The sequence below is a fragment of the Rhodnius prolixus genome, unplaced genomic scaffold (assembly GCF_049639745.1).
Source record: "Rhodnius prolixus isolate KJV_2025 unplaced genomic scaffold, Rpr scaffold_9, whole genome shotgun sequence".
Lineage (NCBI taxonomy): Eukaryota > Metazoa > Arthropoda > Insecta > Hemiptera > Reduviidae > Rhodnius > Rhodnius prolixus.
The window spans coordinates 6,119,896-6,146,525 of NW_027411604.1; the positions used below are offsets into that span (position 1 = coordinate 6,119,896).

The 26,630-nt window shown below is 36.6% G+C and overlaps 1 protein-coding gene across 13 annotated transcripts in view; it reads left to right on the forward strand.

Moving 5' to 3' along the window:
- Rbp6 (RNA-binding protein 6) overlaps nt 1-26,630 on the forward strand; it is a 1,109,038-nt gene that overhangs the window by 852,447 nt on the left and 229,961 nt on the right. For all 13 annotated transcript variants that reach the window (XM_074128249.1, XM_074128251.1, XM_074128246.1 and 10 more), the window contains one exon: nt 25,311-25,359. In XM_074128249.1, coding sequence (XP_073984350.1) covers nt 25,311-25,359 — 49 coding nt within the window. The remainder of the gene's footprint in view (nt 1-25,310; nt 25,360-26,630) is intronic.

The following is a 26,630-nucleotide window of genomic DNA, read 5'->3' on the forward strand; positions in this document are numbered from 1 at the left end:
GTATTGTAATGGCACGTTAGAGGGAAGCTGCAAAAGCTCGATCGTTAGATTCTATCCCAAGTTACGTGAGTTCATCTCTTGATTGATTAGACCAATTGCTAACCTGCAATTAACGTGATGAATTTCCTTTGAAACAATTCCTTTACCTAAAAGTGGAGCCACAATCACAACAGGTGATTCATACTTCCTGTAAAAGTTTAAATTCGATTCTCTGATTGATTGCAAAAAATAAGAAAGATCACTTTTTACTGGCTTTTAGTAGATCTTCTCTTGATTGAAACAGTTCAACCCGTGATGCTGGCTGGATCCAAAGAATTCGTACATTGGATGTAGCGACAACGACCTAATAATACAGTTCCTAAATATTCCGCCAAACTAATGAGAATAAAATTGATTAACTTGATACCATAATCTGAAATCCCACTCTATTTAGGGGTTTAAGATATTCAAAAATTGTGAATATATAGCTTTCGTGACTATAAATTGTTAAAATAAGGATTCAAGATTGGCGAGGAATCGGTCAAATAAAACAACTCGTCTTTTTCGCCAACGTTTCGACAAATATATTGCCTTCTTCAGGGCCTGGATATTACAAATACAAAACAATTTACAGAGTCAGTAACATAGAAAATCAGTAATATAAAAATAAACAGTAAAATACAAATAAATATAAAGAAATAAATTATAAAGAATTTATGGTATTTTACTGTTCATTTTTATTTTACTGATTCTATGTTACTGACTCTGTTGTTTTGTATTTTGTAATATGCAGGCCCTAAGGAGGACAATATATTTGTCGAAACGTTGGCAAAAAGACGAGTTGTTGTTTTTTATTTGGACCGATTCCTCGCCAATCTTGAATCCTTAGATTAAAAATTGTATTCTGGATTGCTACTTCCTTTCGTAGCAGAAGACAAAAATATTTCTGAGCATCAGTCAAATCATGTTTAAAATCTGTTTTGAACGATAAATGATAAAGACAGACAACAACAAAAATAAAATCATTGCATCACCATAATTATTTACAACGTAAACTCCAGTCTTACCTACCGTTTATGCTCTTGAAGGAATAATAATGAAAATGCTAAGAAATAACATCATTTTAATTGGTAATATGATTTTAGATTTATAAAGAGTAAACCCGATCTGTCTCTCGTTTTAGGCTTTGCCCAATAAAGTTGGTAAGCCGCAAGTATTCAGGTATTGAGTGGACCAAATTACATTGTTTTGTGTATATTCCTTGTATATATTGTGGGTCTATGTATATGTAAGGATGATGTACTTATATTAGGAAGTAGAAGAGAGAATATAAATACCGTTCACTAAATTTATAAATTATTGAGGATTCAGCACCTGAGATACTTGGTCCATTTGATCCATCAATCCATCTTGATACCAGCACAGGCTCAAGGCCTACGCCACTGCGACCCCTTATGGATCTATTGTGGCTCCCCGACTTTAGAGCTCGCCCTCCAGAGCCCGTCCATTTAATCAGACTCTTAAATTCTGGAGAGTGGCTCCTGGGTAAAGCTGCTCAGGCCTTGGTATTTCCTCTCCCCAGAGAAGTAACATCCTTAGCCCAGACAAGCCCCTCACACTGACACAACACGTGCAGCAGTACCGTTTCCTCCTCTTCCTCCAGACAGAACCTACAGAGGCTATCATCTGCCAGGCGCCCGTGCGATGCATGTGTTTTCTGAGCCTGCAGTGGCCTGGTTAATAGGCTTACAATTATCCTTATAGCCCCACGCGGCCTTGACAGATTAATTCTGCGCAGTCAGCCTCGGCGAATAGCCTCTAATGAACTCCTTCGCCTGTCTCTCTGCCCAGTGGTGGCAAGCCACCACTCCTGAGCCCTATTCTGCACCCATAAGTTAATGGCCGCTGACTTAACGCACATCGAAACCCGAAAACAGGGCTCTGCGGGCCAACTAAGTGTCCCGCAGAGCCTTCCCGGGCCAATAAATCTGCCGCTTCGTTTCCTATATGTCCTGAATATAAACCAAAAAATAACTAGAAACCAGGGCCGGATTTTCCTATAGGCTAACTAGGCGTCAGCCTAGGGCCTCAAGATCAATAGGGGCCTACATTCAAATTGTTAGCAAAATTAAAATTACACTATTCTAAAAACAGTACCAATAACAATATGTTTCATTTAACATATTGATATACAATATCGCAGTAGTGATGTATTTTATTATCTCTCATGTAATTTACAAACTTAAAATGGGAGGTGAAAGGGCCCCTCATAAGTGGAATAGCCTAGGGCCTCTTCTCATCTAAATCCGGCCCTGCTAGAAACTCAAATTTTACCAGGGTTCCAGAATTTTTAAAAATTTAGTGAACAAAATATACATCTTTGCTTAAATAGTGTTTGCTTAAAATTAAAACAAAACATTTTTTAAATCTCCGCCTATGTATTTAGTTTAGATCCAACTGCATTGGGCTGTTCTATTCGCAATAATTGCAACGAAAGATTATCATATGAGGTTTTTAACTTTTGGTTCTTCGAATGGATCCGTGGACCAGCTAACAGCACCGTAGCTCTAGTTTGCACTAATTGCATCCAAAATTAATCAAATACTCCCAACGAAATAACGAATGTGTTGCAATAATGGAAAATGCGCTAATGCATTCAATACTCTTGCCAACATCTTCTTGCATTAAGAGTAGTTTAAGTACGAAGCATGTTTAGTTGATTGTTAAACTCTTCTACATGCCAAAAAAAATTAAAGATTACATTTCTCTGAAAGATCAATTTAATTTTCAAATATGCACTTCTGTAACTGCGTGAGAATGTATCTGTCTATAATTACATAAAGCCAATATAAATAGTTATTTGTATTTTTTCCCCCCCAACAATTTTATTTAAAATACACAAAGGATTGGAGAAAGCTAGCCACGAGTACGAGGTGAAGGATTGCGCGGAGAAGGCGGAAAGAGCATCATTTATTTAACAGTTAATTCAATGCTAAGATAGAATTTCCTATTGATCGCTTCCCTCTCTCTAGATCTCTTTCTACCCAATTCCGTTTTACACCCGCTCTATTTCCCCGTTTCCTGTAAACGGGACAGAAAAGGTAATCTTTTAGAGAGCTTCTTTCTTTTTAAATATTTTATTTTATCAAAATTGGTGGAGGAGAGGGGGCGGAAATACGTTTTTATTCTCCACTCGTGAATTTTTCATTTACCTTTATTTTCTATTTTCAGTATAATTTTTGCAACTTTAATTATTTTAATGAAAATTTTGTTTCTTTAAATGAATTTGTTTTTCCAATAATCATGCATAGATATACAACCAATTTCCTTTGGCACTTTCTTGCGATCATTTTAGATTTTATCACCGGCGATACAGGCGAAGCAATTCACTCACTTGACATTAACACTTTCCGTTAGAGAAGATTTTCCCTAAGATCTTGGCGTTTAAGCCGTCTCGGAGGATTGTCAAGGGAAAGTTCGGATACAAAGGTAACGGGGACTAGAGCAGGGGTCCCCAAACTACGGCCCGCGGGCCACATGCGGTCCCCTGAGGACATTTATCCGGCCCCCGCCGCACTTTCGTAAGGGGCATCTATTTCAGTGGTGGTCAGTGAGAGAAGCACAGGAAGCGCAGCGTCGCTCATTTACAGTACTACATCCCATGACGTGGGACGCACGCGTTACGGCTCCGAAAGTAGCAGAAGTAAAGAAAAAAGGCAAAGCACTATAACTGAACCGGCCATAGACCATCTCATTAGCCAAAAAGCAGGCCCATAGTTCCAACAGAAATTTGATGTTGATTTAAATTTACTTGTTCTTTATTTGAAATATTCTATCTGTTCCCGTTTTATTTTTTTTTTTTACTTTAAAATAATATATGTGCAGCGTGCATTGGGATTTGTTCATAGTTAGTTTTATAGGTCGGCCCTCCAACGATCTGAGGGACAGTGAACTGGCTCCCTGTGTAAAAAGTTTGGGGAACCCTGGACTAGAGAATTGGAACGTGTAGAGTACTATAGAATCTCTGGTATCTCAGTTTGTTTTATTACAGGAAACAAGGGATTGTTCAGGCTATTGTGGATAAAAAATAAGGAGCCATTACTGTTGGATTTTGGATTTTAGGGATTGGATTCACTTAAGATTAGAAAACTTTTGGTTGAAACCCTCAGTTCAATGTCGAGTTTTGATGCCTGTTTTGTAAGGACAGTGTAAATCTGTTGTCTAGGAGTCGTGTACAGAGTTGGATAGTTAAAATCCTTACAAATAATTTCTTTTTATCAATAAATAAAATCAAAGAACTAGACCAAGAATGTATCCTCGTCTTTCTTATCGTTCGGCTACCGTTGAGCATATATTCTAAGCAAACACAAAAAGTACAACAAAACCTCATGCGTTACATGTGATCATGAAATCTTGGTTGGTCGCCTGTTGGACAGCCCTAGTACGTGAGAGATCTTTAAAGGATTCTCACGAAGGGCTTATATTTACAAGGTTTTTTTTTTACAAGGTTTTCATCTAATTATGTCCTATTAAAGGATATTTTTTTTACTTCTTTTTACTAGATACTCGGTGATAGCGTTTAAGAAAAGCAGAGAAACTTTTGGAATTTAAGAAATGCATTAACGGAAATAATTTTCTGAATATTCTGGTACTTTGGATATCTGTGGATAATTGGATAATCTTTTAATTCACTTCTATTTGTGAACTTAATTAAGTTAAGGAATTATTTCTAAAGGCACTATTGAATTGACCTGATTTGAAACTAGTCAAATACAGACCTTCAGTTTGTGTATAAACATGTTTATGTACAATTAACGCTCATTTACAATTTCAACTAATAGTAAATAGTTAAATGCTATAATTTACATGTTCATTTATGTTAATTAGATTAATTTTAGTTGGCGTAGGTAAAGTGTCTTTAGGGTTTTAGGGCATTCATTTGATGTTTTGTGCTAAGTTTAATGCCCTTATTTTAGGCAAGTATATATAATAAAATTGAATGGTAAATCAAAATGTACAAGTTTATACAAATGGAGAGAACCCCAGCTTTTGTAAATTATTCCAGGTACTGTCCCTAAATCAGGATGCTTCTGTATGAGAAAACTATTATTTCTGCCGTGCCAAAGAGACAGGACAAGAATGTCTATTAAAGGAAACTCATCTTGCATACAGGAAGTGCTCGAGTCGTTCTTGCGGAATAGCATTTTCTAATTTAGATTTCTAATTAATATCAGGACTCTAGCAAAGGAAATCTCTTGTCTAGTTAAAAATTTGAAGCGTTTTAAGTCGAACAACATTTTTGCAAGAAGTAGCTGCTTTCAAATATTGATATGGTTTAGGGTACTATGGTTATGTTAAGGCGAAGTTGACCAGAGATCTTGATAATTCTAATTCTGGAGGAGTCTGTTGTATCAAGTGGTCTATTAATAATATATCTGTAAATTTCGACTTACAAGGAGTACGAGTGAGCCAATATTCACTTAGAGAGGTGCAGCTAAGACAATCTAGACAGGGAGTACTGAGGAAGCTCTTTTTTTGAAATTCATGCAGAAACAAGAATATCCTATCTCTAGATCTACTAAGAAGTTCCCCAGGACTTTACTCGTTAAGAACAGGCCATCAGAGGCTAGATTTGGACTTATCTCTTGGCCGTGATTGAGGTAATCCCTTAATCAATTTCCTCAATTTCGATGAGATGTGGACAAAGGAAGTAATCGCCTGGAAAATGTGGCGTTATGGAGGTGGATATCCCAAAACTGCTGGGCACTTCTCTTCTCAGCAATCTTAATGCGTCTTGTGAGTCGTGCCGATGAATGGCAAAAGGATGATGGTGTCGGGTGCACTTGTGAAGCCTACCGGGCTAACGCGGTCTTCCAAGGCCAATATTACCTATGTAATTATAATCCTTCTATAAACAGCACAACTCTCCTCTAGGATTCCTGATTAAGGACACCAAGGGTGAATGAAATGTCATTAAGTCTTGGATAAAAAGTTTCTTTTTCTTTTGGCTGCACCAACCATTGTAATTATCTCGTTTAAGACGTTTTGATTTAGGGTTCCTCTCCCTAAGGCGAACTATTATTCCACCCATTTACTTCTCCCCTCCTCTTCCCACAACAGATAAGTAGCTAGGACTCTTCATGGACAAACGCCTAAAGCTTGAATCCACATACTAGACTCAAACGGAAAGAACTGAACAGACAATTCAAACTTCTCTCTAGACTTCTTAACAAAACGATCTAAACTTTCACTAAACAATAAACGACTTATCTACAAAATGATACTGAAAATCTGCCTGGACTTAAGGGATGGAACTTTTGGGTTCAGCCAAAGCTTCCAATATTCCTCGAATCCGCTAATGCTCCTTACTTTGTATCGAAACTCTACCTTGCTTCGAGATTTCCTTGTTACCCTATGTTTCAGAAGCTGAAAGATGCCTGTTAAATTAAATTCCTCACTTCAATTACCACACATCCTAAACCTCTATTATCCCCAACTTACTGCATTGCCTAGAAATACTTCAAGATGGTTGAAGCGCCGGTGGCCACGTGATCTTCTAAATGAAGTGCCACTGCACAATAGTGAACCGTTTCTTCTTTGAGAGTTCCACCAATGGGTGAATTCTTTGCTCACGTTACTCAAGTTAATACTATTCTGTTCCAATTTTAAGAAAAATGGTTTAACAATGAAAAATTAATAATAATAGTAATTAAAAAATGGCAGCAAATTAGAAAAGTAAATTATTAAGGTTGTACAGTGGAAGGAAGAAGAAGAGCGCGGTATATAAGAGCGGAAGTGCATAGAATGTTTGAATATTAGCAGAATACGGAAGAAGCACATACAGAGCAGGCTTGTTGGCGAATGAAAGGAAAAGGCACAAGCATTGGTTTATGGCCAAGATGCAGAGACTAGACGCGCAGCAGTCAGTTCTTTGTGGTGTCCTGACTCTAATGAGAACTACTCCAAACCGACTGACTAATGAGTAAGTGGTGTAACTTGAAAGGCGGAAAAATTTAATGAGCTTTCTTTTTTCCAAAGCTCCCCTCCTCCTCGACCAGTGCTTTCTTTTTTCCCTTCTCTCCCCCATTTTCTTTCTTTTTTCTTTTGCAAGCTCCAAGCTTTTCCCCATTTCTGTTTTTTTTTTTTACCTTTTCCAAACACCTTTTTCTTTTCATTTACTTGTAGTCTCCTCGGAGTTATTTCTTCTCTATCTTTGTACTGCTCCTAGTTCTGCAGAACACGGAAGAGAATCCTATGTATTCCTTCAGAAGTAAAGCCTTTACTGTCTACTATAAAGTTATGCCCGGGTTACGTGCTTATAAAGTTGGCAAGTACAATAGTATAATTAGTGAGAGAGAGAGAGAGAGACAGAGAGTTTTCCTTCTTAATCCGCGCGCCATCTTGGCATTAGTGTGGTCCAGGGTGCGCGCGGAAAACATGGCCATTTCCTAGCCATTTCTGGTAAAAGTCCTCCCCGGGCGTTTTCTCCTCCTCCTTCTTCCTCTTTCCCCGTTCTGCTGTCAGTTTAAACGATGCCAACGTTAAGTCCATGTTTTCCACAGGCTGCCCTACCCTGGACCACCTACTTCTTCCGCTTTCCTCTTGCCCAAACTTCCCTTATGCGCCCTCATCTTTGCTAATTACCTAGGACGCACCCCCTGCTACTATTAATATGTGTAGTGTACTGCAAGATTTAATCCCGGATGTTCGAATAAAACCCGTCCCTCTATTCCAGGAAGGATATACCTAGTATTAACCCCCGTTAACTTCCCCGTTCCTATTTCACCTATTACTAGTCAAATTATGGTTACTATTTCTGTAATTACAACAATTTCTCCTTCTACCACAGTTTAGTTTGACCTAGTTTATATATTAGTTCAATTTAAATTTAAATCGTTTTCTAAATTTATTAATTTGAATTTCTTTATCAAGTAAATAATTTAAATTTAATCCATGTAGTTTAAACTAAACTAAATCTATTGACTGAACATAATTTTATTGAAATAAGATTTCCCATTTGCCTTTTCTCTTACCCTGGATAAAAAGGAAGTAATGTGGATCTTCCAAAAAAGACATCAGTGAAATAGGTGTCAGAAGATCAAGAGTAAAAAAAGTAGAGTAACTCTATTTATTAATTAATAAAATCTTTGTATTTTCCTAAAAGTTAGTTAAGATACAGAAGGTTTTGACTTCCAGATTTCACCTAAATTTACCTTTAAATGTTTTCGAACAGCCCAAAATTTGTCAGTTCATTAAGATTTTCTAGAAAATGGCGTCTCGGATTTTCTTTTAACAAGGAACACACTTATTACTGCACATGTTCAGTGCTAATTTGATCAAGGAACTGGTTTCCGGGAGAGACTAGTTAGACTGCCTCTAAAGTGCCTTATGTATTAAAGTGAATGTAGAGTAAGTAAACTGTGTATCCCCATTGTAAAAGTGCATGGAGTACTGCGCTAGGAATCCGTGTAATTGCAACACCAGGAAACGATTATGTATATAAAAGAGTGATGCCAAATTTGCAGAATACAGATTGGCCGGAAGTGCTATAACCATCGTAAATCAGAATACTTTTAACTTCTGCAACACAATATACCAGAATGATGTAAGAGGGAGGAAAGGTGAAGAAATGATTGATGAAAACTATAAATAGGGAACTATACTAAAGTAACGAAAACTATGGATATATAAATAAAACCAAACTAGGCTTAGATTCACAGTAAACATTAGTACCGAATTAAATGAGTGAAGATTAAACGAATTATAGTAATGTAGGATGATGGTAGCAATTAGATTAGATTAGACTAGGGCGGCCTCAGGGCCTACGCCACTGCGACCCCTTTGGGTCTATTGTGGCTCCCCTAACTTTAAAGCTCACCCTCCAGACCTGTCCTTTTAATTAGACTCTTAATGCTGGAGAGTGACTTTTGGGTAAAACTCACAGGCCTTGGTTTTTCCTCCCCGAGAAGTAACATCCTTAGCCACACGAGCCCCTCATGGTAGCAATTAGCGTAATGGATGTTAAATAGGTTCAAGTTTCAAGCTGACAGGTATGCCAGCGAGCAAACCTTACGACCAGAAATGATGTTATCACGGATATTAGCAGTAGAATTCATCCGGAAAGAGATGTCTGAAAAGTATGTCTCCAGACAGGCTAAAGATACCCAAAACTGTCCTCATACCCATTGTTACGTATGGGTTCTTGAGACTTGGGGACACAATGACAGTAGCCGATGAACCAAAACTTTTGGAAAAGAAAAGTGTTAAGTTGCGAATGCGGGCCCTACAGTTGAGAACAGCGTTTATTAGATGGAGCAGCTCTTTTAAAACAATACGATGGTAAAACTGAGCTGATTGTCACATGCTTCGGCAAAATAGAATGGAAAAATGAGAGGAGAACACGATGGAAATCATAAGAGACCGAATGATTCGGGAAGACCAAGGACTACGATGATTACAGGAAACAAAGAAATGCAATTAAGGCGTTGGAGAAAAGGAAGTTCCGGATTAGAATTATCTGCTGCAGAAAGCTAAGTTCTTCTGTAACCATTGTGCTAAGCGGAAGAAGAATAAAACGGAAATATATCTTAACATTGATGGTTTTTGGTTTATTTCGGCCGTTGTTGATGGATGATTTTTTGAGGAATATCGAGGTGCGGTCATCAATAAATACAACTTTTTGCTTTATACCAATGTTTCGGTAATTTTTACTACTTTCTTCAGAAGAAACGTCACCGAAACGTTGGTATACGAGGGTCGTTTGAAAAGTCCGTGCAAAAATAAAAACTACTTAATTTTTTGGGGTAAACCTTTTTTATTTTTCAACATAGTCTCCTTTTAGGCTTATACACTTCGTCCAACGCTGCTCTAGTTTGTTGATCCTTTCCGAATAATAGGATTTGTCCAAGTCTGAAAAATAGCCATTCGTTTCTGCAATCACCTCCTCGTTTGAATAAAATCTTTTTCCCGCCAGCCATTTCTTCATATTAGGGAACAAATAGTAGTCCGAGGGAGCCAAGTCTGGAGAATAGGGGGGATGTGAAACGAGTTGGAACCCTATTTCCATTAATTTTGCGACCACAACTGCTGAGGTGTGAGCTGGTGCGTTGTCGTGATGGAAAAGGACTTTTTTGTGGGTCAATCGTGGGCGTTTTTCTTGCAGCTCGGTTTTCAAATGGTCCAATAACGATGAATAATATGCACCTGTAATAGTTTTACCCTTTTCCAGATAGTCGATGAGGATTATTCCTTGCGAATCCCAAAAGACAGTCGCCATAATCTTTCCGGTCGAAGGAACGGTCTTCGCCTTTTTTTGGCGCAGATTCCCCCTTGGTAACCCATTGTTTAGATTGTTCTTTGGTCTCAGGAGTGTAGTGATGTATCCATGTTTCATCCACAGTGACGAAACGTCGCTTAAAGTCCTGCGGATTCTTCTGGAACAGCTGCAAACCGTCCTTGCAACACTTCACACGATTTCGTTTTTGGTCAAGCGTGAGCAATCGCGGCACCCATCTTGCGGATAGCTTTGTCATGTCCAAATGTTGATGCAAAATATTATGTACCCGTTCATTCGAGATGCCCACAGCACTAGCAATCTCACGCACCTTCACTCTTCTGTCATCCATCACCATATCATGGATTTTATCAATGATTTCTGGAGTAGTAACCTCAACAGAGCGTCCAGAACGTTCAGCGTCACTTGTGCCCATATGGCCACTCCGAAAATTTTGAAACCACTTATAAACTGTTCTAATCGAAGGTGCAGAGTCACCATAATGTTTATCAAGCTTCTCTTTAGTCTCCTCAGGCGTTTTGCCTTTCATAAAGTAGTGTTTAATCAACATACGAAATTCTTTTTCGTCCATTTTTTGAAAATCACTCGACTTCCTCGATTCAAACGAATGCCAAACACAAAGAAATAGACCGATCTGGCTGAAACTTGGTGTGTGTTCTTCCAAGAGATGCTACTAACTAAACATAACCTCGATACGCGCCAGTGGTGCTATCTCTCTGACTTTGCACGGACTTTTCAAACGACCCTCGTAAAGGAAAAAAGTTGTATTTATTGATGACCGCACCTAGATATTCCCCGAAAATCATATTTAACATTGTAATTGTAAATGATTTCAAGTCTAATAATTTATTAGACATTATTCACAGTCATGAATAAGAACTTAGCCCCTTAGACTTGAGCTCGTCAAAATAAAAAAAAAAAAGATTTCTTACAGAAAACTGACAATAATTTTGTTCCTTAATTATTTAAGAGCATTTTCTATTAATGAAGAAAATTCTAATTAGATGAATGAAGTAATAATGATTGAATGAATGAATGAATCCTTTTTTTTACGCCCCACAAATAATAATTAATGGCAATCTTTTATTCAGTTTTTTTTTTTATACATTTGGCACCATTCATAATGTGTGCCGTTGGTGGGGATGTAAGCAATAATTCATACAAGAGCATAAATAATCACCTATAGTAATCAATTACTACAGCAACTTATGCTATTGTTATTTCTTTCATTTCATGGGCAGTTGGCCAGCAAATTTTTATGGACCCCGACTCTTTCTCTTCCTCAGAAGGGAATACTTTTCATTCATGGTTTTATAATGAATGACCCAAACGTGTTTATAGTTTATTTTTATTTTTTATTCATTAAATATAGCTCATTTTCTATTTTCAATTCTAACCAATAATAGAGCTTATCAAAGATTTTCTTTCTTTGCGAATGACGTACAATTTAAGATAACTTTTAATTGAATTCATTAAAATAAATTTTCAATTTCAATTGGCCCAGCTTCTTTCCTTCCAAGTTTTATATTGACGTTTTATTTTGTAAGGATATGATGTGTTGTTAATGACGGAAATTGGACTAAACGGCGGAAGCCAATGCCAACAAAATACTCGTACAACAAATTGCTAAGCTGCTGTCAAGTCTCCTGTTGGAACAAAATCGAAATGTGAACTTTCTGCGATTTGAGATAATTATTATTTCCAACTTGAACACATCTTATCAGTGGGGGGGGGGGTTGATAGGAGGGGGTTTTGTTCTACTTCAGGCGACCTCAAATCGAATATTTAGTTACAAAAAATTCTGTAATCTAAAATTTTAACTTCTTAAATTGTGTATATAATCTTGGCTGTGATCGGTAAAAGAAGAGTTAATCAAAAGAAAAGTGAAAATGGCCGACTTTAGGACCGTCTACTTAGCTCTTCTTCAGTATAGGGTAGAATCGTGGTAGTCCATAGTTGGTGGATAAGTTTACGGCTGCCGATATGAGATTTCTCTGCAGTGTCAAAGGATAAGCGTGATTGGAAATGAATCAATAAGAAAGCAGCTTAGAGATTCAATCTTTCGAAAACAAGTTGGGGAATCGGCAGCTTGGGTGGTTTGGCCTTCGTCTGCAGGAGAAGCGGAGAGGAGAAGATTAGGTGCTTTGATGGAGGCCAAATCTGAAGGCCGCAGACCAAGATTTGGGCTATTTAGATTACATCGGGCGATTGGCACAAAAGCGAGGTATCCGAAGCTATCTGAAGCTACTAAATTTAAATTTAAGGATAACTGAATTTTAGCCCAAAATTTACAATAGGAATATAGAATACAAATAAGGGTTTATTAATTTATATGACCAGAACAGTAGATAAATACGTACCATCATCTGTGGAGTGGCGAGAAGACTTTAGCGCCCTCATTGTTTGAGATATTCTGAATTAGCTTTTCAGATTTGAATTTGTACTTATTTTGAAAAGAGCTTTATTGTAATATTGTAGAAGTTATTACACAATAGTTTTCATTGTTTACACCAGTGGTTCCCAAACGTTTTTGACCCATGGACCCCTTTCTATGGTCAAAACTTGCCCACGGACCCCCAAGTCAAAAGGTACATAAATGCATAGTATAAAAATTACAAATTTAAAAAAACATTTTGTTGAAGAAGTATTTATTGAAATTATAACTTTTGTTTAAGATAAAATTTACAAAAATTAATAATTTGGATGAACGTGATGAGATGTTATGAGTGTATTTATATCCGGCTCAATGTTTGTGAGTAGCTACCGCAAATCCCCACGAGTAATCTTTGATTCAGGTCTGCATGAAGAGCCATTAAGTGTTCAACAGTGAGCAAGCTAATCTTCATCTCTATTTTGCAATTTCGAAAGATTTGGAAACTGAGAACGTTCTCCTCTTCCCAAGTTTGGTTTTACAGAAAACGTTTTGCAACAAACGGAGATATTACCCTTTTAGTTTTGATTAAAGTTAATTGATCACCTGGTTAGTTTCTAATTTCCATAATAATAAAAATGGATCACAGTTTTATTATTTTATATTGAAACTTGCGCGGACCCTTTGACGTTGTTCAGGGATCCCCAAATCAATTTTCATTTTCCACGGACCCCCTGAATGATACCGGGGACCCCTGGGGGTCCGTAGAGACCACTTTGGGAACCACTGGTTTACACCATAACTACTTTTATTTTCTATGGACTTATACTAGTATTTAAAAACATAGGACAGTTATTTAATGGTTGAATCAAAAACTGCACGAAAAAGTGCAATGTTGAAAAACACCCAACTTTGACAATTTTATTCTCTTTTTCTGTAAAACGTAAAATGCACAAATTTTCTTTAAAATATAGGGAAAATCCTCCTTTATAACTGTAATTTTTTGCAACAATCCAGAACTTAATAGATTTCGAGATAAAAGTTACTGAATATTGGAAAATACTGCATTTTCATTTAGTATTAAGTAACCAATAGTTGTTTTTTGTTTTTAAATTCTAAATTCAAAGTTGGAATTACTAATTTTACTAACTTTTTCCCAGAACTTACATAAAATGAAGTCCAACAGAAAAAGAAAATCCAGCAAAAGTGATAGATCTTTTGAGTACAGGATATGGAACAAAAATGAAAAAAAATTGTGGAGTGCTAGAAGTGAAGAGCAAAATTACCAACTTGAGCTGTCACTTCCGGCAATAAGAAGAAACTTAATCTGAAGATTTTTGCTATTTCAATATACTTCCTTCACTTACAAATAAATGCTGATGAAAATTGAGTGAAATTTCCCTTAGAGTTGTTTTAGTTTTCCTCGATTTCCTTTTTCGAAAAAAAAATCCCTCAAATTGATTTCTTTTTCCGGAAAATTCTTTGTTTCCATTTCTATCGGTTATGGAGTGGTCATTTCGTTGTACGATTCTGTTCTGCATTGTAAATGCCCCATAACTGCAATGCTTTCATCTACGAGGGCGTAAGAAATAAAAATAAAATGGATCAATAAGTTTCATTGGGCCTTAAAATAAATAGGATTAAAAATATTTATTCCACTATTTTTATTGGCCAAGTAGAATATTAGCCTTTTATCATTTGCAAACTGACGAGCGAAGCTGGAGCTGGGCTTATTCATTTCATTTTCAATGATGTCACTCCGTTTAATATTGCCAACAAAAACATTTGTATTATTTCTTATATATATATATATATTTTTTTTTTGTATAAAATGTTATCATGTGCTAGCTGTCAAACCGTTATATTTCGCAACATGGCCGAATAGCATTCTGAATTAAATGTCAAAAAATACCTTCTTTTTTTTTTTTTCCTTTAAGAAGGAAAAACGAATGAAAAGAAAAATGGTTTGTTAGCCTTTTCCTCTTAAAGAAGACGCGGTGATATTTTCTTTTATCTCTTTCTCAATTCAATTCTACTGACAAGATGAGTTTTTGATAAGTAATATAAGAAATAAAGTAAATCAAAAAATAACTTGCAAAATAAATAAATAATATTCAAAATAAAGTTATACATAATGTAAAAACTGAAGATTTTTATTTCCTACTGTTGGTGTGGTGGTTATGAAGCAATAATTTGAAAGCGGAAATACCTCAGATATACAGAGTGACCAGAGTTATATGCTCCACCCACTTTTTTGTTTTAAACGGCGGGAAATTTCGAAAAAATAAAAAACACTTATTTAATCATTTTTAGTCTAGTTTATTTTCAGTGATCGACCCATTTTTTTAAACCCCTGTATCTCGAGATACAGCATCCAACTTTTGTTTTTCAAATGGAACGTTATATTTTTTGTTGCATATTTTTATAGTATTTGAGCTCCTAAAGAAAACAAAAAAAAAATTTTTTGAAATCGGTTAGGTTTTTCAAAAGTTATGGGGTATTTAAAATATGAAAAACAAATTTCAGTTTACTGTTAAAATTACGTTATTTTTTTTAAAAAATCTGTTCAAACTGGGCACAATCAACGGATAGACTAGCCAAAACTCTGGACTCCCACGCTTTGCTTGTAGCAGCACTTATGGTGGCGAAGTCAAGATCTAGACAGGGTAGAAGTATTCGACGTTCAGGTTGTTTTTTCTACAAACGTTTGGTGTGGAGTTTTAGGAAATCAACTAATAGGCCCATACTTCTACAAAGAGAACTTAACTGGTGTGCAAGGTATCCAACTTTTTTTTAAGAGACATTTTGCCAGTTCCGCTTGAAGATGTTCCTCTACAACGTCGGCTAGATACGTATTTTCAACAAGATGGTTGCCCGGCACAGAACCGGCGAGAGTGGTTTGAGGTTACCTGGACAAAAATTTCCATGAAAAGTGCTTAGGTACTCATTGACCCATCCAGTGGCCACCTCGATCTTTGGACTTAACCCCAATGGACTATTTTTGTGGGGATATCTAAAAAATAAAGTGTACAGTAACCTTAATCCCGCGGCTTCAGTCGATGATCTAGAACGTCGAATTACTCTAGCCTGCCTAGATCTTGACTGCCACCATAAGTGCTGCTACAAGCAAAGCGAGTCCAGAGTTTTGGCTTGCCTATCCGTTGGTTGAGCACAGTTTGAATAGATTCTTTAAAAAAAATTACGTAATTTTGACAATAAACTGAAATTTGTTTTTCATATTTTAAATTACCATAACTTTTGAAAAACCTAACCGATTTCAAAAAAATTTATTTTGTTGTTTTTAGTAGCTCAAATACTACAAAAATATGCAACAAAAAATATAACGTTCCATTTGAAAAACAAAAGTTGGGTGCTGTATCTCGAAATCCAAGGGTTTAAAAAAATGGGTCAATCACTGAAAATAAACTAGACTAAAAATGATTAAATACGTGTTTTTTATTTTTTCGAAATTTCCCGCCGTTAAAAAAAAAGGGGGTGGAGCCTGTAACCATGGTCACCCTGTATACCAGTGGAGCCACTTTTTATTTATTAAAAACAAAACATAGAAAGCCACTTCCCGGGATCCCGACACTTAATTTCGTTAAGCACCGCTTTAAAAGTTACATACGATTTCGATACTGTGTTTTTATTGGTGAAGGACTTAGCAATTGCTTGAACATCGTTATGATTATGATCCATTTTTTATCCGGAACTCAAATTACCATGTTTTCTGTGTCGCTCAAGTTTGATACTAGCAGAAAATTGCACTGTTTGGTTGGAAAAACCTTTTTATTAAATTAATCTGAAATTTTAGTTCTTTTTTTTATATTATACAGGGTGTATACGGAGGAGTGGTCGAAACTTCGGGATGTGATTCAGCAGCTCAAATGCAACAAAAAATATTCTCTTCACTTTGGCCCGATTCTCAATAGTGTCCAAGATATTTGCATTTTTAACTTTTCCGACCATACTCGCGTTTTTCACCATAAAAACGGCAGTAACTTTCTATCCTTTATCCTACAACAAATCTGCTTAGTCCAAACGAAAGACCATTAAATTTCCTACAAATTTGCTCAACACAGAGCCTCAAAATGTTTCTTATAAACAATGAAATTTTTACTTTAATGATTTTTGTTAAAATTTTCAACTGCATTTTTTCAGTGATTAATGAATCAAGGAGTCACATAATTTCAGGAAAAAGTTGCGCATTTATTAAGCTTCAAGATCATACGGATTTTTTTGGTTTTTAATAAAACCCTACTCCGAACAGAGAGGGGGTGTAAATGCAGAAAACTGGGATTTTGCGTAACCGACTTTTCACTACTAATTTACTCAAATGTCAATTTTTGGAGAAGGAACAAAAAGAAAAGTAACCATTTTAGTTTTTAACAATTATTATTTAATAAAACGGAAGTAAAAAATAAAGTAGCAATAAAAGCCTACTTTCTAGGCAGAATTTGGATAAACGGAAAACGCTAGCTAATCCGGAACTTCATTCAAAAACACTTGGCAAAAGTTTAAAATGAGAAAATATATGAAGGAGAATTCTCTATTTCCGTTGAAGTATCTGTTTTTATTTTAATTGAAACCACTTCCTTTATAATTCGAATTCAACTAAATTGTTGTTCATGTCCTGTTTTAATGTATGTATTTGAATTCGGTAATGTAAATGACACATACAACATAATCTACCACTGCAACAATTCAACTACAGCCGAGCGAGGAGGAAGGAGGCCATCATACATAGCGGGAGTTGGGTTTTAGGATTTACATTTACAAGGAAGCTACCACTAACTGGATGAGTCTTCTCTCCCGTCCATGGAGCTAACGGAGAGCACAGATCTGGCGTTGACAGGCCACGTCCTTGCCAGCAACAGAAGTACTAAACCAACAGGGAACTCTTTAGGTCCAAAAACTGGCAAAACGATGCCAATCTTATTATTTAGTTATATATTCAAAACTGGCTTAAAACTTTATAACGATAACTGCTTGTTCTTTACCCACAATAATTTGGGTTTTTTTTTTCTGATTTACAGTACCACTCAGTTCCTAATTTGCCCAATTTCTTGACATAGCCTGTAATTTCTACTGTAAGGAGGCATAATTGCTACTGCTTCCACAAAATGTATTCCCTCTTTAAATCCTTTTTAAGGCTGGGAAACTTGAGACGATTTTGGTAGCGGATATCCGCCAACGCATTCTAACAGTTTTTCTCGAGACATTCTTCCGTTTCTGTTCTAAAAAAATCCCAAGTAAAAGTAAATCCAAGATTATATATAAATGATCAATATTGAACTAATCTGTGAACAAACACGATTTCAAAACATATTATTGAACTAAAACATTCCATCTTAGACTGAATCAGATCTATAGCACGCTCTTGGCCACTCCTTTTAAATTTACACAAATTTTAAATTGTTGATTCCCACGAAGAGAAGGGATCAGCTCAGTTGGTTCTCGATTCCCAGGTTTCAATTCAGCTGCTGCTCCTTTAGATTTTCTCTTCCTTGGAGCTTTCTTTCCGCTCACTGTCCAACAATAGACAGTATGGACTTAACGAGAGAACATTGTCTGTACGATAAAAAAAAAAGCTCTGGGCACCTATGACTTTAGAAATGGAACGCGAAATTGTCAACCTCTTATTAAATATGCTCGCCATGCCTGGTCTTATCGGGATCAGCTGGTTCAGGAGTTTAATTATTAATTTATAATTCTGTTATATATTGGTTATTTCGTTTTATTTTTATTTCTAGATCAGTCATATTTTTTGTTTATTATTACTATTATTATTTTTTGGTTTTTCTTTTCTCTTTGTATTATAGTAACATCGACTCCGGCTGACGGATTTTCCAAGCCGTACAATATTTTCATTTTGTAATTTGTAAATATTTCATATGTAAAATAAATATTATTATTATTATTATTATGTCTTTAGATCAGGGGTCCCCAAACTTTTTACACAGGGGCCAGGTTCACTATCCCTCAGACTGTTGGAGGGCCGGAATATAAAAAAAACTATTTTAAAGTTAAAAAAAAAACAAAACGGGAACAAATAGAACATTTCAAATAAAGAACAAGTAAATTTAAATCACCAAACTGCCCAGTATTTCTGTGGGAATTATGGGCCTGCTTATGGCTAATGAGATGGTCAATGTCCGGTTTAGGTATAATGCTTTGCCTTTCTTCCCTACTTCTGCTGTTATTTTTCGGAGCCGTGACGCGTGCATACCGCGTCACCGGAAGTAGTACTGTACATGAGCGACGCAGCGCTTTGCGGCACCGCCACATACAGTGGCTCCTCTCACCGACCACCAATGAAAAAGGTGCGGCCTTCCGGAAATGCGGCCACGGCCGGATAAATGTCCTCAGGGGGCCCCTGCCTTACATGTTAATATAAAATAAAAAAGTATTATCACAAATTGCGGAGTTCCTTTTCTTTTTTTGTTAACTTAAGACATTTCCAATTGTCTGTATTGCATTTTCACCGTCTATATGTGTTTTGGAAGGAGGCGCATCCTGTTTTCTTTACAAACAGGATGCTTTAAAAACAAACAAAAAAATTGCAGATAACTTACAGTCGTTTTATCAACTATCGGTCACTTCCGTTATCGTAATGAAGTATAATAAATCCATCAAAGAAATGTTTACCGAAGCGATTTCCCAGTTGTTTTTTTTTATTTTTCCTTGTAATTTTACTTGAAAAATGGTTTTAACAATTTTCTTTTTTTTTAAACGTTTTCCCGACAAAATTATTATTTTGTTCTGTTACCTAAATTTGTTAATGAACAAATTAATTCTGGATTTTACTCAATAGATTTGATTGATTCTTTATTTTTAAATAATTGAATAAAATAATTGATTATTTATTGGACGAAGAGAAAAATCAACTGTATTTTATTATAAAAATTCTGCTCTTAAAAGATGTGCTACAGTTCTTAGAACTATTGCATTAAAAAGAACTCTTTAAAAAGATATTCACTAATTTTTTTTAAAATTTATTTTGGCATAAAATAGAATCGCGTGTTAAAAGTCCTTCAGTCAATTCCTTGTGTTGTTCTGTTGAAAAACATCTGTTTAACTAATATTAAAGGATTTCCTTTCACTGAATATTTAAATAAAACGAGTTTAAATAACTTTCTTTATGTTCACAGTCTCTTTTCTTTTGTTTAATCTTTATTCTCTGATTAATTATCAAAATGGCCAATCAATTGAAATGAGATTTTTCTCAAGAGATATCTAATTAATTTTATTAAGTGTTTCCGGTTTTAATTACTGAAGCAATTTATTAATTCTTGTAAAAAATTCTTAAAAAAAATCAGAAACGTGGTGTACAATACTTTCAATAAAATATTGCTTCCACTTATGGAATTTTTACCCGAAATACCTTGTGGACTATACCCAAGTAACAAACTTCATATATTCGTACATACTCGAGAGCCCAAAATCAAATATTTCTCCACTTACTGCGGAGATAAAATCGAATCAAAAAAATATACTCCAAAAGTTTTCCAAGTGTTGACAGTAAAGTAAAGTAATCGCCTATTTTTTTTTTAGGCAGGGCTTAACGTCCAACTACCAGAATTAGGTGTCGTAGACGGAGGCGACTAGCAAACATACTGTACTGTAAATTTCTTTTTATTAACCATTAAATAAAATCCAAGGCCTAAGTCCGGGGAATCGAATCCAGTACCCACAATGCATATTAGCTTTGCAGGTATCGCCTCTAACCGCTCGGCTACCGTGGCGCCCCATAGTTTTGATACTTTAAATGTAAATTTTAGGCTAGGATATCGCCCCCAAACGAAAATACGTCTAGTTCCCTCACAAAAAGAAAGGTGGTTGAAACCCATCTTGCGGATAGCTTTGTCATGTCCAAATGTTGATGCAAAATATTATGTACCCGTTCATTCGAGATGCCCACAGCACTAGCAATCTCACGCACCTTCACTCTTCTGTCATCCGTCACCATATCATGGATTTTATCAATGATTTCTGGAGTAGTAACCTCAACAGGGCGTCCAGAACGTTCAGCGTCACTTGTGCCCATATGGCCACTCCGAAAATTTTGAAACCACTTATAAACTGTTCTAATCGAAGGTGCAGAGTCACCATAATGTTTATCAAGCTTCTCTTTAGTCTCCTGAGGCGTTTTGCCTTTCATAAAGTAGTGTTTAATCAACATACGAAATTCTTTTTCGTCCATTTTTTGAAAATCACTCGACTTCCTCGATTCAAACGAATGCCAAACACAAAGAAATAGACCGATCTGGCTGAAACTTGGTGTGTGTTCTTCCAAGAGATGCTACTAACTAAACATAACCTCGATACGCGCCAGTAGTGCTATCACTCTGACTTTGCACGAACTTTTCAAACGACCCTCGTATTTAAGGAACAAAGAACAAGAAATAAGAGATTTCCGCTTTGCTAGAAACAGGAAAGTAAATAAGAATAAAGAATTCCACAATTTGGGTCACACTTAGTGTTTTGTAAATCAAGCGCTAGGTTATTTACAGTACAAGGTAAAAATAAATACTTGCATGTTTTGTAAGTATTGAAAGGGCGGATAGAAACTATCTCACCAGCTATCTAATCCAGCCGGGTGGATTTAATCTCCCTTCTCTTTTCTCTCTCTCTCCTTCTTCTATTTTCTTTGAAAAGGAAAGCTATGGAAAAACTTGGGGCTTTCCTTGGAAGGGTTTACCTTTATCTCCCAGTTACAATAAACGGGAAAAAAACTTTTGAAGAAAGAGAAACTATGTAGAATTATTCAAGTTTCCCAGGTAACTTGAGTGCGCGCGTGGAAACTGCTCTTTCTGTCTCTCTCTCTCTCTCTCACTAGATTTCCCATTGTGTGCGCACAGTGTATCTAATTTTTGGATAAACGTGTTTTGGTGATTGTGTGCCTATTTGAAAAGAAGAAGAAGAAGAAGAAGAAGAAGAAGAAGAAGAAGGGATAGCTGGGCAACATTGGGCTAACTGCCAAGCCCTACCCAATCTTGGCACTGCCCTTATTATATGTCTCTGCAGGTGGGCGGAGCGGTGAAGTTATTAAGCTTCAAGCTATTGTGCCTGGGAGTGAGATAACGGATGTTGGCGTCTCCAGCTTTCAAAGCAGCTCACTCTCTCTGTCTTATTTAAGTTTTACTTCCTGCTTTACAACTCGTAATTTTGTCAGTACAGTTACGTATAGATTATGGTTACCAGATAATGTGTCAATATTACAGATCATCCATGATTAGGTTTTTTTAGATTTTTAAAAGCGGGGCAGGACCAATGCCCCACGGCACCGCAGCCACAAGAGGCTTATTGTGCCTTCCCTCTAAGTCTAGTAGATGAAACCTCCCCTACTAAGAAGGTTGAGGGCTTTCCCTACCAGTTCCTTCTGCGCTATAATCTCCCCTGGCCTCAGGGTTCCAAAAATATCGTAGCGCAGTCTCTCTATTGAAACGCAATCGAATAACAGGTGAAAGGCCGTCTCCTCCTCTTCCTGCACAACAATCTGCCGACGGTTCCGAGCTTATAAGCCCCCACCTTGTACAGTGCCCCGTGAATAGGACTGTAATCAGGAGTAATATCATTTCTGCCCAAGCCCAGAGTCTCTCTTTGGTTCTTTGTTTACCCAGCAAGGGCATGACTCTCTTGCCGTGTTTAACCCCAGGAAGCATCACCCAGTTCTTTTCACGCTCTCTCTCCAGATCCAATCTCTGAAAGCCTCACGAACTGCACCCTTGGTGATCCCCAGGAAAGGCTCATCCATGATTTATCTCTGATCAGTTTCGGACTTCTGTCATCATCACGATGATGATGTTAATGATGGATGAAACCCCATCAGCTCCAAAGAAGATATTTATTTATTATTTATTTATTTATTTATTGTATTTGTGGTCTTGTTTGCACATTAACCAATTACTTTATATGAGGGCTGGAAAAAACCAACATATTGGTATGAACAATTACAGTTGGCTTCGAATGCCTTAATTTACCAATATGTTGGTGGAAAAAAACCAGCCCTATCTTTTCCAATATTCAATTTGAGGAATAGCGCAGCCTCTTTCCCTTCTTTCTTCGTCATGCCAGCCACTCTTCTACTACATTCTGCGTCGTGGCTTCCATGAGATAAGGATATCTTGAGCGCTGCGTACTGACATTCCTTCCTAGAACAACACAATGGTCTCTGAATGTGACTTCGTTATTTGATGTGAGCTTAGAGTGGTGTAATTAGTAGTGTAGTTATGATAGTACTTGTGTGAGTAATTAAGAACTAAAATCGCAACTATGGAGTTTAGCTGCATCCTATATTTTTATTTTATTCTCTCTAATGAATTTGTAAATAATTCGTAGCGCATCAGGATTCATTATAGCTAAAACACTTTTAGCGCTACAGGGAAATCGTACATGTGTTGCCAATTCCTTTAGGAACTTGTCTCTATTTCTATTATATCTACTGCATCTGAAGAGGAGGTGATCGATGTCCCCATCCTCCCCGCTATTGCAATCACATTTGGGACTTTGTAAATAATACAAAGAAGATATGAAGATAAGAAGAAAGTACCTAGTTTTTTTTTAGATTCTGGGCATTTTCTCAAATCAAATTTTTCTCATCTCAAAATCGCTCCAAATTTTGTTTATGCATTACATACAATTTAAGCGATATTCCACGGGAGAAGCTAAAGCTAAACTTTACTCTAAAATCTACCCTTTTTTTCAGGTGTAAGGAGGGGGGTTCATCTCACTTAGAGCCCCTCTGTAGCCACCAAAACGATAACATATTTTTAACTTAATCTGTACGATTACTACGACCTCAACATACCCTTCGTAGACCAACTCGTCAAGACTAAATATCAAAAGTTCCATACTACTCTCTCGACTAGCTCTAATCCTCCTCGCCGACTGAATCGCCAGTGGCCCCGCGACTTCCTAGCAGTCTAAAGGCCTAAACGTCATTCTTCTTCTATAGAGAGTGCTACCACTGGGTAGTACCTCTCCTCCTGCCTTTTACGCATCCATTTATCTTTCATTCTTCCTATTTACTTATTGTATATATTTGTATGCAGATTGTAAATAACGAAATAAATTAAAAGAAAAAAATAATTATTTTTTAATAAGTTCGATTAAATAATTTATTTAAATCTTACTGAAACCCTCCACCACCAGGACGTTGTTCCACTAGAAGAGCTCTAGACTTGAGTAAATGATACACCAAGGCCCACAGCCCCAGTGAAGTGAGAACCTCTTGCGAATGTGGTTTTCCAGGAGGACAATGCTGGGAAACGTGAGTAGGCAAGCATTAACCCAGAAGAAGGGCTTAACCAAATCAGAAACAGAATTAACTGGTGGTGCCGCAACGTTGGGTTTTGTGAGGGAATTGGTTAAGGAGTGGCTAGGGTTGTGTGGGGGGGTTGCTATCCTCGTGTGGCGGGGGTCATTAGGATGTGCCATCCTAGAACTGGGAGTACCCCATCCGGGGTTTGTTTCCTTGCCCCAGGACTCCGCTTGCTACTTGATTGTCCAACACGTATTTAAATCCCCTCCCCCTCTTTCCATCCTTGGAAGCTTAGAAGGGTTACATCCTGGCCTCGCCTTCTCCCCCTCTAGACACAACGTTTCCTACCTCTCTTGTTCTCTCCAATTTCCTTTAAACCCCCGCACTTCTCTGAACGCATCGTGACACTGAATTCAAATTCAAGTTTCATGATAATTTCCACCATCTGCCTATGCGTGAGTGGCCATGTCTTTTCCCTTTAGCCTCCATCGGACAATCTACGACTTTCACCACTCTTGGTGCTCTTCTTCCATTTTGGATTTAAAATACCCTTATCCCTCTTCAGCACACCTTCAGGAATATCTAGTCAATTACAACACCCCCAACAGTTTAGGCGCGTTTTCTTTACTTCCCTATTGCTATTACTGTTCCAAACGTACACTCTTTCCAACAGTAATTTCCTCCTAATCGTACCAATACTTTCTTACACTTCACGATCTTTCTGTTCTGCGTCCCATTAGAACAAGTAGAAGATTGTACATTGAATTCTAAATTTCTAATAAAATGTATTTAAAAAAAAGTTTGAACAAGAGTTTCCTAATTTTCTCTTTTAATTTTCCATTGTCTTTCCTAAAAGGAAATATTGCAGATTTTCTTCTAGGAAAACTACTGAAGTAGAATACCTCAAAATTGGAACATGCTTCAGAGTGCTCTAACGTGGCGTTTTAACACTCACCCCTAAATACCACTTTACTGATTTCATTAAGTAATTTCTATAGTTTTCTATTATTTTTATAGATTTTCTTTCAAAATAACACCATAGATTTACATTCGTTCACTATTTCCCCCACCTTAACAAATATCACTTTCGTTCGATAATTAAAGTTACATTGATAAAAGAACTTAAACTAGTTCTTATCGATTTTAAAATATTTCTTTTTCAAAGAACTTCTGTTCTGAAATATTAATTAATTTTATCGATTAAATATTTTCGACTCATTATTTTTTTGTAGCGTGTTGTATGTTTTTGTTTGTAGAATTCGTAATGTTACTTTTTAATATTTAGGCATGTTTACACATGCTTGTGACTGTTTTCTTAACATTTATTTGTAATTTGAATTCTATGGGGTCAATTCTATTTATAACTCGTAAACTAATCGTTGCATTTAATTTGTCTGTTACAGATTGAAGACGCAATGCTAATGTTCGACAAACAGACAAATCGACATAGAGGTAAGATTTATTTAATTTCCGCATGGAATTAATAGCAAATTTGTTTTACAGGTCGTCAAAAATTTGTTAAAAATCTGATTAAAGCAATAACCAGTTTTGAAATTGGTCCCTGAAATCTTGCAAAATCCTGTAGATATTAAAACAGAAATGAAGAGACTAGGACAGCAATTAAAACGTCACAGGATGACTTTGAGCGGACTAAAGGCTGGACAAAGCTGGGCTTTTACTTCGTAACACAATCATCTTTGAGGAGGTTACTTCAAATTAAGTTATGATATAGACATTCTATCAAATGATAATCCGATTGAGATTAAAGCACGACCATTGCTAAACTGCTTTGTTAAAGTCTCTGTGATTGTGGTTTCCATGTGATAGGAACAAAGACCTTTTTGTTTTCATCATTCTTTCCGCTGGACGTTTATATTTAGAATTAGTTTAGCCATCTGGACTGGCTGCAAAGATGAATCTAAGATGTATTTAGGGCTTCCTTAAAGTGTTAGTGTTCGTTTTAGAGTTTAACATCTATCTGTAAATTTTACTAATAAGTGTCTGTGTAAGAAAGGGTGTGTATATCAAAGACTTGGAATCTGCATGCTGGTTTTACTAAAACCAAATCGGGAAAAATGGTATCTTTCACAGTGTTTGAAAGGCGAAAGTTCCTAAGTTTATCTGGAGGAAGAACAGGACTGTTGTATTTTGTACGATTTTATACATTTTTCCTGGTGATGTATTTAGGGAATAGAATGCTGCGTAGAGGTGGAGATAAGGATCTTCTGTGATCAGATCTAAAGGCACAAGAAATCCTTAGTAGTTACCACACCACACCTAAATCATGTACCTCTGTTAGGACCTGTTGTCATCTAAATGTTGAAGTTGTTTAAGTGTAATTGTTGTTCGTGTTGTTAGACTGGGGCTGCCCGCAGGGACGCCAAGTTCCCTGAAGAAGTGGCTAGTCCACTTCTTCCTACGGGTTTCTTACAACACCAGGTTCCTTTCTAGGGATGATTGGTTAACGATAATTCTTCTGCGAGTAATATTCGTCTGATTCTTTATTCCGACTTGGAAGGAAATAACTCGACCAGAATTACTGATTTCCTGAATATTTTTTTTTTGAATCGAGAAGAAGTGAAGGGGAACATATCCTCTTTACAAACCCAAAATTGATTCTATGATTTCTCAGTAGAGGGTTCTGTAGATTCTTATCTAATAATCCTTGAAAGGATTTAGAAAGGTGTTGCAATGCGTGGACAGAGAGTGTCACCGGATTTCCT